This window comes from Megascapheus bottae, chromosome 7 (genome assembly GCF_031878675.1).
Source record: "Megascapheus bottae isolate mThoBot1 chromosome 7, mThoBot2.hap1, whole genome shotgun sequence".
Lineage (NCBI taxonomy): Eukaryota > Metazoa > Chordata > Mammalia > Rodentia > Geomyidae > Megascapheus > Megascapheus bottae.
In genome coordinates, this window is record NC_143515.1 from 57,910,972 (window position 1) to 57,926,976 (window position 16,005).

Sequence of the window (16,005 nt, forward strand, 5' to 3'; positions counted from 1 at the left end):
AGAAAAAAAAAATTTTTTGCCTGTTCTGTCTATTCAAAGAATAATGTTAAACTTCAAAAGTATGTTTAATGCCTTACATAATACCTTGATGATTTTTTTAGTCAAGGCAGTAAAGTTAACTCACCCTGAAATCATTATTTCTTCCTTTATTTGGAAGATTACATTCTCCTAATTTTTTTCAGTTCATGAAACAAAGCTCAAATCAATAAAACCTCTTTTTCCATAACTTCTATTTCCCTATCAAGGTCATACCATAAAAGGTCACTCAGTATACTCTAGAGATTCCAAATCAGGGACCATCTGAGCACTTCCTGTGGTCTTTGCTTTTATCTGGAATGCATCAAAGGCCACATGACTCTAATCCTCTGTAGACATTATTTTCCCGTATGAGTAACCTAAGCTCAGGGAAAGACCTTTGCAACTTCATATGGTCTCAGATCTGTGAGGGAAGGAAGGATAGGACTGTCAGGAGAAGCACATATCCATGTCTTCTCATTCAGGCTGTGTTGAAACCACAGCAGCATAGGACTCAGAATCAGTAGTCTGTGGTACCAAGACATGTGAAAGGGTATTAATGTATGTGAATTAATGCCCCTTCTATATGGCAAATAGCATGTAACCCTTTTATTAATTACAATAAAAAAATAAAGATAAAAAAAAAAGAATCAGCAGTCTGTGGGTCCAGTCTCAGATCAGAGGTTCTAACTATCTCTTGATACCCTGTTCATTTTAAGTCAGTTATTTCATATGATACCTTGACTTACATAATTGAGGGATTTTTTTTTTTTTTTTTGTGGTTCATGGGGCTTAAACTCGACCTGGTTGCTTATCCTGAGCTCTTCAGCTCAAGGCTACCACCCTACTGTAGAGCCAAGCCCCACTTCCCGTTTTCTAGAGGTTAATTGGAGATAACAATCTCAGGTCCTTTTGTGCCCTGGCTGGCTTTGAACCTGAGTAGCTAGGATTACAAGTGTGAGCCACCGCACCTGGCTTAATTGAGGAATTTTTTTAAATTATTTTTTAAACCTCTTGCAAATATCATTTGATTGAACTGAAAAACTGAATATTTCAAAAGAATACTCATATAATATGCTTAACTTAAAGAACAAGATAAGCCAGGCACCAGTGGCGTACACACTCAGGAAGCTGAGATCTGGAGTTCAGAGCCAACCAGGCTTTGAAAACCCATGAGACTCTTAGGCCCAATTAGCTACCAGAAAGCCAGAAATGGAGCTGTGGCTCAGCGTGATAGAGCACTGGCCTTGAGCAAATAAAGCTCAGGAACAGTGCTCAGGCCCTGAGTTCAAGCCCTAGGACTGGCCACAAAAATAATAATAATAATGTTAAGAAAAATAAAGTGAGCTGGGCACAGTAGCTCATGCCTGTAATCTAAGATTTGAGGATCAAGGTTCAAAGCCTGCCCAGGCACAAAAGGACCTGAGACTCTTATCTCCAATTAACCTCTAGAAAATGGGAAATGGAGCTTGCTCAAGGGTAGGGTGTTTGCCTTGAGCTAAAGAGCTTAGGGACATTGCCCTGGCCAAGTTCAAGCCCCATGACCCACAAAAATAAAATAAAATAAAATAAAATAAAGGTCATGATGAGCAAACTCATGTGAATGTGCAGTCTAGAATATGCCTACTAATCCTTGAAGTTTTCTCATCTCCCTCTTTGTTCACTATTCTAAATTTTATGTGTTATGCTATTGATTTCTGTAGTTCTCTTATTCATGTAATTCAATTAATTTTATATGCTTAAATAATGCTCAAAACATCTCTAAACAGGCACTGTGACAGAATTTCAGATGGAGATATTTTTCAGCGTTAGACTAGAAGTTTCTTTATCCCCTTCCCTCCTAGTATTATCTACATTGTGATAATTTTTTTAAAAAGACTCCAATTTTATGTCTTTCTAGCCTTTACATTATAGTATAAATTATGTTAAGGCATGATTTTTTTTAAACTTTAAAAGGAGTTATCTAACATACTAAAGGATATTTCTCCAAAATGTTCTGAGTGTCAGTATGTGCACAACATATATTACTTGGTGTATGCTATAACATCGAAAGTCTTTATTCTATTTTTCAGGAAACACTTGAGGAAAAGTTCTCAAATATTTGTCCTGTGGTTTTGGATTTTATGAAGGTAAGATTTAAATATAACTGTAGACAACAAAGTAATGATTGAATGTAGTAGTTCTATATGGACAGTGAGACAAATAATGCCCAAAACAGATGTTATCATTAAAAATGATAAACTATAAAAGAACTGTAGCTAAGGAACAGCAGTGGTTTAAGAAGAAACCATTTTAACATATCCACTATAATTAGTAGAAGACCAGACACAATCTGAGCCATGTAGATACCAGGCATATTCTATACATGAGGATTAAGGCAGAAGCACACAAAAGGAAAATTTTTAGTATGCCATTCATGCTTGACCAACAGAGGCCAGACTAGAAGGTACAATCTCTCCATTATGGGTACAGAAAGCCCTTTGGGTATAGGAATGAGGATACCAGAGACAATGTCTGTGACTAACAACTAAGTAAGTCCTCTTGATAGCAGTGGTTTCCCAGAGTGGCCAGATCATCAGAATGACCTAGGAGCTTTTCAAAAGTATATATCCCAGTATCTCATGTTGGATCACAATGAAGAACCCCTGTGAGCATGAACTTGGACTTGATGTCTTTAAACATCCTCTTAATGATTGATAATAAACAAGTCAGTTTGAGACCATCTTCAAATCTGATCCAGACAATGGATCTCTTAAGTAGAAAGATCTGAAACAGACATACACATGTTGAAAATTCTAGTGAGCCTTGCTCACTAGACATCAGTGAGCTCAATAGAAACTTAAGAGCAGATCAGAAAAAGAGAACTGAGCCATTATAGAGAAAGTAAGCTATCAGAGGCTGGTGTAATATAAAGGTGGTCAGAAATGGAAGAAGGAAAGTCAGGCCACAAAGAAAGCAAAGAATTTCAAGGAGAACCTAGCAAGTTGTCTTAGTTTTATTGAAAGAACTCAAAATACCTACTGGGTTTCCAGTACAAAAGAATAACTCAGCAGTACTTAATGCCATTCTAACATATGAAGTTCCAGGCTGAAGCCTTAGTACCAGAAGATAGTAATAATAGCAACAACAAAAAATAAATAGAAGTAGAAATCACCAGTGTTAATAACAAGAGCCATCTAAGTGGAGTGATGGCATGAGAACCCAGGTTCTGATCATGACAACCTGGCACGGTGTGATGCATGCCTGTATTCCAGCACTCAGGAAACTAAAACAGGAGAACCAAGATTTTGAGATAGCCTGGGTTACATAGTGAGTTCAAAGCCAGCTCTGACTACATGGCAAAACCCTGTCTCAAAAAAAAAATTAAAAATAATAATAATATCCCCTTTCCTCGAAAAGAGAGAGAGAGAGAGTCCACCACAGTTTGTATTCAAAACCCTCCTGCTGTCCTAGTGAGAAATCTGATAGTGCTGGAATTTGAAGACACTGCCTCTCTGTAGCAGCTGCAATTAATAGATGGCATGGATCATTAATTAAGGGGTGAACTTGGAGTTTGCAAAGGGCAAATAAGTCTGATGATGCTAGCTGGGTTGTTTCTGGCAGAACAGTACTAAGCAGTTCCCGCCCTCCCCCTCAGGGCAGGATGCTGCTTAGGAACAGGCAGCATCTTCACATCTCAGATCTGGACTCCACTGGAGGTAAGAGCAGGTGCCACTGGGCAGGGCAATCTGGGCATGTGGACTCCTTAAAAGTGGGTCATGATCAGAGCCCTGGTTCTCTCCTATGGACAAAGACAAGAAATTTCAAGTCATCTGTGCCAGTTACTGCAAAGCTGCTCCAGTTCTTTATAGCTTATAAGCTGTCTTTACTGATAGGAAAAGCCTTACTCTACATACAGTGAGAGTACAGAAAGAAGAAAACCTGTGTGGGAGGACAAGTCAGTGCCCCCTCTGCTAACAAAGTGTTCTCCTCCTCTCAGAGGCAGACTAGGACAAAGGGTCAGAATGCCACTTTTTCCTTTCAGCTTCTAGTGACTCTTACATGAAAAAATAACTCATTTCTCCACACACCAGTAGTTCCTAGACTTGAGCATGTGACCATCAGAACCACCCAGAGGGCTTGGGAACCACAAATGTCTGGGCTCTCCTTCCAGTGCTTCCCTTTGGGTAGATTTGGGGTAAAATGAGAAGTGTGCATTTCTAACCAGTTCCTGGGTGATTCTGGTGTCTGTAGCCCAGTCTACCACGTGGAAGAATCAGAAATGGTTAACTTCGGCCAATGACTAAAAGGTCATTCCAGAGACACTACTGTCTATTTTGCTTCCTTTCTATTCTGAAGGGATGTCTGAAGATGAATCCAAATGATAGACTGACCTGTGCGCAGCTCCTGGAAAGCAATTACTTTGATTCCTTCCAACAGGATCAAATGAAAAGAAAAGCACGTAATGAGGGAAGGAACAGAAGGCGTCAGCAGGTACCACTGTTCAAAAGTTAAAGTGCTATATAAAACAATTTTTTTTCTTTTACTACCTTTCTAAGTGAAATAAGGTGGACACCAACACTTTTTTCCCTCGTTGAGTTGTATTTATCTTAATAAATATTCATGATTGATTTAATAAAACCTAGAACTATGAAAATATCCAGATTGATGCACAATCTTATTCAATTGTACTTTTTTTTTTCCAGTCAGTCCTGGGACTTGATTTCAGAGCCTGGGCACTGTCCTTGAGCTTTCTCAAGGCTAGAGCCCTACCACTTGAGCCACAGAGCCACAATACCATTTTTTTTTTGATCAGTCATGGGCCTTGAACTCTGGGCCTAGACACTGTATCTGAGCTCTTCAGCTAAAGGCTACCATCCTACCATTTGAGCCAAAGAGCCATTTGTGGTTTTCTGTGGTTAATTGGAGATAAGTCTCGTGGTCTTTTGTACTAGGCTGGGCTGGCTTTGAACCTTGATCCTCAAATCTCAGCCTCCTGAGTAGGATTACAGGGGTGAGCCACCACGCCCTGCAGCTTTTTCTATTTTTGTAGTTCCGAGGAATCAAACCCAGGGCTTCATACATGCTAGGTGAGCACTCTACCACTAGGCCACACTCCTAGCCCTCAATTTTACTTTCTTTTTTTGTGGTGTTGATACCAAGGCTTGAACTCAGGGTCTCACACTGTGCTCATGGTTGGTGCTCTACTATTTGAGCCATGTCTTCAGTCTGGCATTTTGCTGGAGATAGTCTTATAAGCTTTTCTGCCCCACCTAGTTTTGAACCTCAGTCCTCTAATTAGCTCAGATTACAGGCATGCAGCACCAGTTCTCTCTCTGTTCTACTTTTTTTTTTGAATTGGGATTTCTCTGTGTAGCCCAGGCTGGTCTCCTGGACTCTACTGATGCTCCTACCTCAGCCTCCATTGCAACTAAGACTAAAGGAGTTTACCACACACCTACTTTGTGTTTGAATCAAATGGTTGTACAGCCCTTAAATACACAGACTGTGTACAACCCTCTAGATTATAGACCTAAGATACAGTAATGTTGTACAAAAAGAAAAAACCCTAATTACAACAGGACTGAGTTTTGCTACCATTGCAAAAGAATGCTAGGAAACTCGGCTCTTCCATTTTTTTCACCCATGTGGGAAACTAAGCTTCTTTATTTAGTTTTTTCCTAGAAACCAACAAGTTCTACCATGTAGAAAGAAATGAAGCCAGACATCTGGAAACCAAATTCTGTCTTAAAATGAGCCAATATTGCAGAACAAAACAATGACTATCATAATAATATTAAAGACAGTCCTTTTACTTAGTTTACTTTGAGGTTAAAATATAAACTCCATGAAAGTAGGTTTATTTGGATTTATTTTATTTTTGTTTTCTTTTCTCACTTGTAAACCCAGCACCTAAGACAAATGTCTGACATAGAAAAAGTACTTAACAAATTTTACTCAAATAATAAAAGATGAATATTAATTATTAATAAAAACGATTATTTTCAATTCCTCAAAAGGCTGAGTTTTCACTTCTTATGCTTGATTAATCCTCCACTTTTAATCTAGTTTTTTGACCACTTATCTAACCAAAAATTAGATCATTAGCATGCTCTCCATAACAAAGACTTTTTTCTTACCTGTTAGTTAAAATAGAAGTTTGCTGAGAGGGAAAGATCAAACTAATCAGCAAAATGAAATGTTACAATTTTAGTTTCCAACTTTTGATTACCTTCCACTTTTAATCTCTTTCAAACCAAACCCGGTGAAGTTACACTTAAGTAACCAAAAGATTAGGGTTATTTATATAAACTGAGATAGCACCTGAAACCTAGTGTGAGGTGCTGTAAAAAGTCACTGCCCTGCTATAGCCTAGAAGAGGCAATGGTGTCCCTGTCCTGCTCCCAGGTCCTCCTGATTTACTTTATACTCAGGATCACACCTGTCCTCTCACTGGCCTCGAGGAGGCTGGGGCGCTGTTCACTTGGTAAGGCAGTGGTGGTGCTACTGTCTCCATAGCCTGAACCACTCTACCCCACCAATGCACCCCATCCCACATGAGGACCAATCAAGGATTTTCCCAGAATGCCTTACATAGACCCAGTGACAGTGAAAGGAACAGTACCACAGCCCAGTGTGCAGAACTTGGAAATCCCATTTACCAAGATTACATCATGACTAGGTCATGTTCTTAGTAAACTGCATCCTTCTCACCTGCACTTCGTGAGCCACATAGAGCTACCACCATGAAACCACATTCAGCCAGCTCTCCCTCAATGAGATCCCCAAAGAACAAAGCCAAGAGGAAGACAATTGATGCCTTTCAAATCCCGATCTTCTGAGGACATTCCTAGAAATTGCATCATATGAGAAAAGAAACTGAAAATCACAGAAAGACCTTACTCGGGCTGGTCTCACTTTGTAACTCAGGATTTCTTCCTAGGTCCCACTTCTAGGTCTCCCAGTGATGGCTACCAATGTAGAACCCGTATCTACAGTGATAGGAGATTTATGAAGCCTTTACTGTTCTGCCAGTATACTAGCTTTTAAAAGTTGGAAGCTAGATGCTAGGGGATCATGCCTGTAATCCTAGTTACTCAGGAAACTGAGATCAGAAGATTGAGTCAGTGCAGGCAGAAGTTTGTGAGATTCTTGCCAAGCATATGCCTGTAATCCTAGCTACTTGGGAGGCTGAGATCTGAGGACTTGGGACTGAGATCTGAGGACTGAGACTGAGATCTGAGACTCTTTATCTCCAATTAACCTCTAGAAAAATGGAAAGTGGGACTTGGCTCAAGGGCAGGGCAGTAGCCTTGAGCCAATGAGCTCTGAAACAACGCCCAGGGATAGGGTGGTAGCCTTGAGCTGAAGAGCTCAGGGACAGCACCCCATGACCCACAAAAAAAAAAAAAAAGTTTGTGAGATTTTTATGTCCAATTAGCCACCAAAAATCTGGAAGTGGAGCTAGGCACAGTGGCTTATGCCTGTAATTCTAGCTATTCAGGAGGCTGAGATCTGAGGGTCATGCTTCAAAGCCAGCCTGGGCACTAAAGACCTAGAGACTCTTATCTCCAGTTAACCTCTAGAAAACTGGAAGTGGTGCTGTGGCTCAAGGGGTAGCCTTGAGCTAAAGAGCTCAGGAACAGCACCAAGGCCCAAGGTTCAAGTCCCATGACCGACCCCCCCCTAAAAAAAAAATCTGGAAGTGGAGATGTGGCTTAAAAGGTAGAATGCTATCCTTGAACCAAAAAGCTAAACAAGAGTGTGAGACTGTAAGTTCAAGACCCAGTACTGGTACCAAAAAATGTAAGGAGAATAAGGGTATAATGTTGCCTTCTAGAAGTATTGTTCAAAGCTGATAGAGGTCTGTCTTTTAAACATTAGCTAACTATATATTCAGGAATTTTGCTGAGTATATCAAGAATCCTAGAATAACCAACAGAACCAAGTTTTCAAGTAGCAGAGGATCACAGTTTTTTGAAAGGTAACAAAGCATAATTGTAAAATTGATGTCTTTTGACATCTTTGTATCATATGTATCTTTTTGCTTTACCCCCTTTAACCCAAACTGTATCTATAGGAATTGTCTTCAATTTACTTTCTTATTTTTGTCTTCTGCTATTAGAATCAACTGTTGCCTCTCATACCAGGAAGCCACATCTCCCCCACACCTGATGGAAGAAAACAAGTCCTCCCGATAAAATTTGATCATCTTCCAAACATTTAGGAAAAAAAACATTCTTTCAAGTGCAAAGTCATTTAATATGTACATATTTTTGTACAAGAGAGATAGGAATTCTCAGTGTTTCAAATGCAAATGAGCCATATGAAAATTAAGATGCCTTCTAGAATTGTTTTGCTCTGATGATTGCTGAGTCCTTTCCCTGTGCTTTTTACATGCCAACTTTATCTTTTAGAACATTTTCTTTAAATGTTATCAGGCCTGAAACTGCACATATGGAGGAGACATTTTCAATTTCATCAGAGCAGCCCCCCTTAGGCAATTTATATTAAGAATTGGTGGGCTTATACTTTCTTTGACTTCAAAAAAAGATTTACATGGATATCTTACCTCAGCTGACCACATAATACCTGAAAGCAGTATTGAATCTCTCTAACTGCTGTTTGTGTAAGGTATGACATTATGTTCCCACATTGTTAACTCATTCTCATTGTACCTGGACTGTTGAGCATGGCTGGCATTGTATTCCATGTTGCTAGGATGATGGAGGAAGAGAAACTTAAAGGTCATCTAGGTTTGTCCCTTAATTCCAAAGCAAAACTCTACTTTCTGTCTCCTGAGACATTAGTGATTCTGTTTTTAAAGACAGCTAGAGAAAATTCCATACAAAATCCATGTATAGCAAATAGTAAAAGAAACAGCATTACCCTTGAATAATTGACTGCCTGCTCTAATTGTTCTTGGTCCATGATTCCTTTCTTCTTTCTCCTAGCTAAATCACCTCCATACCTTACCTGGTCCTACTAGAAGAGCTGTCTGAATAGTTCATTTCAAATAATTCCTCCCCAACACTGACATCTGTAACCTCTGCAGGTGCAGTGTAGGATCTATGGGGTCTAAGGATAGAATCTGGGTAGCCCTGAACTATTCAGTGTATCCTAATCAGGTTGAGTTTGTAAATGCTTACAAGAGCACTAAGATGACCTTTCACTTAATTTTATGTCTATTACCAGAAAGAATGTGGCCAGTGCTTCAATAGGGGACTTGGAATTATGTGGGAATATTTGTCTGATGTCAGGTTTAACACACACACACACACACACACACACACACACACACACACTTGTAAATTTTAGCACATCATAATAGATGCTATTTATCTTGAGCATCTAAAAATGAATAAAAATGGTTGAAATACTTGCAATGTAACAAAGAACCCATGTAAAATAACAGCTCAGAGCTGTCTACTCAGTGAAGAGGGTTTTGTTAACTCTTCTCTGCTCCCTGATTGGCATACTCACCTGTCTGCTACCACATTTTGCAAAACCACATTCCAGAAAGTCTTTGGCATTATAACCACCTAGTGTTATTAACAATGTAGTAACGCCCAATGTCTGTCTCTAAAAGTCTATTACATTTATAAACATGGCTATGTAAACTTCCAGAGGATCTCATTCTGTTATTTGGAGAATCTATTTACTAGTGAATTGGGGGAGCTAAGCAATAATTCTTTGTTCATACAAGGATCTTTTAAAAAGTGGGTTTATTTGGCCACTTAACATTCTTAGTGTAAGTACAAGCTGCGAGGGTCAGATTTTCATCTTGTTGTCAAGTATGCTTCTTCAGGTACACATGTCTCCTGCATGCTTAATAGGATAGCACCACAGGCGCAAGGGAAAGAAAGAAAAGGAAAGGCAGCCTTACTGATAGATGTATTTTTAGCATTCATGGTCATTATTTAAGCCTTCTTTTTTTACCAAACTGCTCAAACTGTCTCAGCTCTCATAAATATATATATTCTATGTACATGTACATATTACACATGAATGCTACTATATAATCTAATCAGACACACATACAGAAAGTAAGAAGGCAAGCACATGGCCCCAATACCCATTTTGCTTGCAATTGTGCTTCTAACAACCATAGAGTCTTGATTAGTTAGAGTATACTGGTGTCTTATTTTTACTTTCATAATAATTAATCGGTGTCTAATATTTCCATGCATGAGGCCTGCAACAAAGTGTCTGTGTGTGTTCTTTTTTCTGTAAAAATAAAGAATTAATTCAAACTATCATTTCTCTTTCACCCCCACCACTACTACCACCCTATATCTCACTGGTGAGAGGAAAAAATTCATGTAGCCCTAGACAACTATTCACACACACCAGCCATGTTTTCATTTTACTATGAAGAAAAATGATCTTCATCACCTAGCAGTTCTGCCACCTGTATCATGGTGGGGGGGGTCTAATAAGATGGGGGAGGCCTTCAGGCTGTAGCTTTTTCCTGGTTCAAGTGTGAATCTCACCTTAGGGCTACACAGATCTCCTGGCATGGAAGTATCACACCTCCATATCTAATAACTAGACTCAGTGAGGCTTTTATGACTCTAATCTCCAGGTTTATCATAGAAATCCATTCAGTGTGGGGACTACATATATCCTTTAGGGTCTCATCTGATCCTGCCAACTTTAAGTCTTCTAATTAATTGCTGTCTAAATACTGTGCTGTCATGGAGAATAATGCCACCTGAAACTCCTGTGTACCCCACCTCTGCACACCTCTGCTGCTCTGCTGTTTTCCAACCTTCCAGAACATGCGAATCCACCGGCCACTCAAGTTCTTGACTGTGTTTTACCTTACAGACCATTCAAATGCACATTACTTGTTACTAGAGCTCCACTGAGAAAGACATTTAATTCGACTTCTCTTAGCCTTGGAAGCCTGGTGTTTGGCCTGCCTTTAGTCTTTGTTTCAATCCAGGGAAGATTTGATTGTAATTGGTTCAACTTCTCCAACCACCAAATCCTCTTAGTCAAGTCACTTTTTGAAGGTTATTTTATTTAGAAATTGTGAACATGGGAAGTGGCACTGTGGCTCAAGTGATAAAGCACTGAGGGACAGTGCCCAGACCCAGAGTTCAAGCCCCACGACCAGCCAAAAAAAAACAACAACAAAAAAGTGAACATGAGGCGGCGGAAAGAGTGGTAGAGTGCTTTCTAAGGGGAGTTTTCATTAATAAATTACAAAATAAAAGTTTTGTGTATATGATCTAGCCATGAGCCAGAAGATAGATCCAAGTCTATCTATTCTTGTCTGTCTTGTCTTTGTCTCTTTTTCTCCCTCTATCTTACCCTTCTCTATTTGTCTCTCTTGTGTTTCTCTTTCTCTTCCTCATGTCTTTGTCTCTGTCCCTCTCTCACCCCTCATCACTTTGTGTCTTTTTGTCATTTTCTTTCTCCTTATGTCTTGTCTTCCTTTCTGTCTCTCCCTCTGTTCCTACCACACCACTTTCTGTCAACGCACACACACACACACAACTACACCCTACTGGTTCCATCTAGTCAGCAGCTGTTTATAGATATCCATAAAACAGGGTAAATTTTATAAATGAAATAGATTTTGAAGCTAATTTTCACAGTTTTAATGTTAATGAAATAGACATGCTTTTAATATGTAATCACCTTTGACATTTTAGTTGAATCATTCTTTGATGTTTATTTAGAAATGACACATGGACTGTGAAATATTAACATTCATTTAAGCAAAGAACATTTAATAACTTTCTACTTTCAGCAAAAGATTTCAATAAAGGACAACTTAATCAAATTCTATAAATATATCTCAGTTATACACATTTTATATTTCAGCAGGAGGGATGTGGACTTAGTCAACTTCTAATTTGTACCCATAAGCTAATAGAGATGAGAATTAGTATTCCTACCCAATAGACATACAAGTAATTTGGGCTTTGTTTTATTTTGCCAGTCCTGGCTTGAACTCAGGACCTGAGCACAGGCCTTGGGCTTTCTCAAAGCTAGAGCTCTACCACTTGCCACAGCACCACTTCCAACTTTTTTCTATATATATATATACTGAGGAATCAAACTCGGATCTTGGTGCATGCTTAGCAAGCACTCTACCACTAGGCCAAACTCCTAGTCCTTGTTTTGTTTTGCTTGGTTTTTGTTTTTAGAGGTAATATCTTGCTATGTCACCTCAGCTGCATTTAAATTTGCTGTCCTCCTGCCTCAGCTTCCCAATTATGGGATTATAGGTATGAACTACCACACCCAGCTGTCAGCTGTGCTTTGTTTTTGTGAGGAGGTTGGTTTTGTGTCCGAAGAGGGGGTGTTGTTTGGGGGGGGGTTGTTGTTTCTTTGTTTAGGGTGAGTGAGGGTGGGGGGGTCTGGGAGGGCTTGTATTTTTTTTACTATCTTCAAATAGTTATCCAAAGGAAATTCAGTTTAACATATCTGGTCTTGTACACAGGTATCTTGATCAATGTCACCCTTCCATCATTTTCCCCAACCCTCCCATCTATCCCAGTCCCCATTCCCCTATCTCAAGTTTTCTGTTCAGAGTGGTGGCACATGGCAATAATCACAACACTCAGGAAGAAAGCAGGAGGATCCCAGGTTCAAGGCCAGCTGGGGTACATATGGAGTTAAATGCAAGCCTGTGATACATTTTAAGACCCTATCTCAAAAAAGCAATAAACAAAAAGTTTTTTATTATAAACACTACTTACAGTGTCTCTAAATATTATCACATTGAAGATGCTGTGTATCTACTTAAGATTTTAGATCTATTTCAAATCCCTTGCAATTATAGCTGTTTGTTAACTAACATTTGATAACTAGCATAATGCTAATTTAAACTATTAGAAACAACTTGCCTCAAACTGCTTCAAAGCAGTTTTAATTTAATTATGTTAAATATACATACGAGATTGATCTCTTTAAAAAAATTAGTCTTAGATATTTCAAAAATCCACATATAGAATCAAAGTTTTGGTGACTTAATATTTGGATATATAATATAACCTGAATGTTCATTAGCTCATTTTAATAAAAATCAAAAATATTTCTGTCTCCTAAGTTCTTTTCAGCCCATCTATGAATCTATTGTCTTCTATTTTGTACTGGCACGAAAACTGTCATCTTCATATGACAATTTCTTTCTAATTGGAGTATCGGAGCCGGGAGTTTGGCCTAGTGGCAGAGTCCTTGCCTAGCATGCACGAAGACCCAGGTTCAATTCCTCGGTGCCACATACATAGGGGAAAAAAAAAAAAGCCAAAAGTTGAGTATCGGAGTAATGATCATAGCAAACTATTAGTAATAGCTTTCCTTGGATTGAGAATTTTTACAAATGGGAAAACTAATGCATTCTTCCAGGCAGAATAGCCACAGCCACATGTTTACCTCTAAGAAAATTTCTCCAGATTTATCGTGAGGCTGTAACTATTCTTTTTTTTTTCCCCCCCAGTCCTGGGTCTTAACTCAGGGCTAGAGCTCTACCACATGAGCCACAGCACCACTTCAGGCTTTTTCTATGTATGTGGTACCAAGGAATTGAACCTGGGTCCCAATGCATGCTAGGCAAGCACTCTACCATGAGGCCAAACTCCTAGCCCTGAAATATTCCTTATTATTTGAATTTGTCAAACTATTTCTCTGAAGCCAGGCACCAGTGGCTCACACCTGTAAGCCTAGCTACTCAGGAAGCTGAGATCTGAGGATCCCAATTCAAAGCCATCCTGGGCAGAAAAGTTCGAGAGAGTCTTATCTCCAGTTAACCAGCAAGAAGTTGGAACTGAACCCAAAGACATTAACATCTCCGAACATTTAAAATACTATTTATTGAAGTGGATTCCAGGAAATAGAAACATGGATGTTTGTTGGTGGTGATAGTGGTGGTGGTTTTGCTGTCTTGTGGGGGGAAGTAGCAAGGGAGTGCAAAAATGGAGGGCAAAAGGATGAACAAATAACAAACCCAATCCTGGAACTCAACTCTTATGTGTAAAATGAACTTTGCAACTTTGGGCAGAGACCGGAGGGAGAAAGTGGACAAAAGGGAAGGTAGGGATGGGCACGTACACTCGTTACCTGCCCTTTTTTTTCTTAATTATCCAAGAGAGAAATATATAGAGGGGTTATAGTTACATTCATCAGGTAGTGGGTACATTACTCCTTGAGCATTGTATGTTTTTCTCCCATTTTCCCTTCCTCCCCCTCCATGCTCAACCCTTTAACAATAACAAAATTGTAATCTTTTTTTAGGCTGGAACTGCAGAAAAAGCCAGATGAGATTGAGAGGCCCTGATTTCAGAAAAACCTCTGATCCATTGTAATGTTTAAGCTACAAGAATTTTTTTTTATCAGTTGTTGTACTTGAACTCTGGGCCTGGGCGTTGTTCCTATGTTCAAGGCTACCACCCTATCCCTTGAGCCACAGCACCACTCCCTGTTTTCTGGTGCTAAATTAGGGATAATAGTCTCACCTGGGCTGGCTTTGAACCCTGATCCTCAGATCTCCTGAGTAGATTTTTTTTTTCTTGTACCTCAATCCCAAGCTTGCTTAGAATCTGTTGTAGCCTTTAAAAAAAATGAAAAGACTCAAGGCCCAACTCAGCATAGTGATTTAAAAGAGAGAAAAACAGGAGGAAAAAAAATGATGGGTGCCAGTTAAATATATTCCTGCTAATCTATCTCCTCTTTCTGCTTTCATTATTTGTAATGGTGTCTGTGTTGGAAAGAACTAATAGCCTAGTTTCAGTGCCCTCCCCATGCCTCCTCCTGCAACAGAAGGGGAGGGAGAAGAGGCTATCTTCTCCCACACCAGGTGTCCAGGCTGACATTATGACTTACTGGGGCGTGAGAGAGCTGCAGAGGTGATGCTGAGCCATTTCTGAACTGAGCCCTTAAGAGGCCTGGCAGCATGTGGGTCCTGTCCCTGGAGAGCCTGCCATCATGCTACAGAAGAGCCTAGGCTGAACCTTTGTGATAGGGAGGAGACCACAAGGGGCAGGGGTGAACCTTCCAACACACTGCAACCGCCAGCAGAAGACAGCCAAGTAAGTGCCCCAAGTCAACATCAAGCTGAATAGAAAATGGCTGGCCCACTCCAGTCACCCCACTAGATTTTGAGGTAAATTGTATATTGGTGAGCTTTCCATCATTATGACAGTTACCTAAGGTAAGTTATAAATAGGCTTATTTTACCCCTCAGACTTTGGAAATTTCAGTCTGTTATTGATAGACCCTGTTACTCTGAGCCTGTGGCAAGTGAGGTCAAGCATGGTGAGGGAAGCCAAAGAGGAGAGGAACTGCTAATTTTCATAGCCAGAAGGTAGAAGGAACTAGGCTGAGGCTCGAAGGCCCTTCCAAAGACATGTTTTTCCCCCATGACTTTCATACTACTTTTTTTTTTTTTTTGTCGGTCATGGGGCTTGAACTCTGGGCCTGGGCACTGTCCCTGGGCTCTTCAGTTCAAGGCTACTGCTCTATCACTTGAGCCAGAGTGCCACTTTCGGTTTTCTGGTGGTTAATTGGAGATAAGAGTCTCACAGACTTTCGTGCCTGGGATGGCTTTGAACCGCAATCCTTAGATCTCAACCTCCTGAGTAGCTAGGATTACAGGTGTGAGCCTCCTGAGGAATTGAACCCAAGGCCTTGTGCCTGTAAGGCATGGCACTAAAGTATGTGAGATGCATCTCCAATTAACCACCAGAAAACTGGAAGTGGTGCTGTGACTCAAGGGGTAAGGTGGTAGCCTTGAGCTGAAGAGCTCAGGGACAGCGCCCAGGCCAAGAGCTCAAGCCCCACAACTGACAAAGAAAAGAAAACAAACAAAAGAGATCCAATCATCTAGGCACCAGTGGTTTAAGTTTGTAATCCTAACCACTCAAGAGACTGAAATCTGCTGATAATAGTTCAAAGCCAGCCTGGGCAGGAAAAGTCTATGAGACTTTTTTGGCGGGTGTTTTATTTGGTTTTGGGGGGGGAGGTTTTGGTTGCCTAGCATGCATGAAGCTCTGGGTT

At 40.0% G+C, this 16,005-nt stretch overlaps 1 protein-coding gene across 6 annotated transcripts in view; it reads left to right on the forward strand.

Annotated features, from left to right (window-relative positions):
- Positions 1 to 12,048, forward strand: part of Cdkl4 (cyclin dependent kinase like 4) — a 52,467-nt gene extending 40,419 nt beyond the window's left edge. For 5 of the 6 annotated variants that reach the window (XM_090337089.1, XM_090337087.1, XM_090337091.1 and 2 more), the window contains 3 exons: positions 2,088 to 2,144; positions 4,354 to 4,488; positions 8,120 to 12,048. In XM_090337089.1, coding sequence (XP_090193215.1) covers positions 2,088 to 2,144; positions 4,354 to 4,488; positions 8,120 to 8,221 — 294 coding nt within the window. In that variant the 3' untranslated portion in view covers positions 8,222 to 12,048. The remainder of the gene's footprint in view (positions 1 to 2,087; positions 2,145 to 4,353; positions 4,489 to 8,119) is intronic. The other variant, XM_090337090.1, reaches the window with a different exon arrangement.
- Positions 12,049 to 16,005: the final 3,957 nt, after the last annotated feature.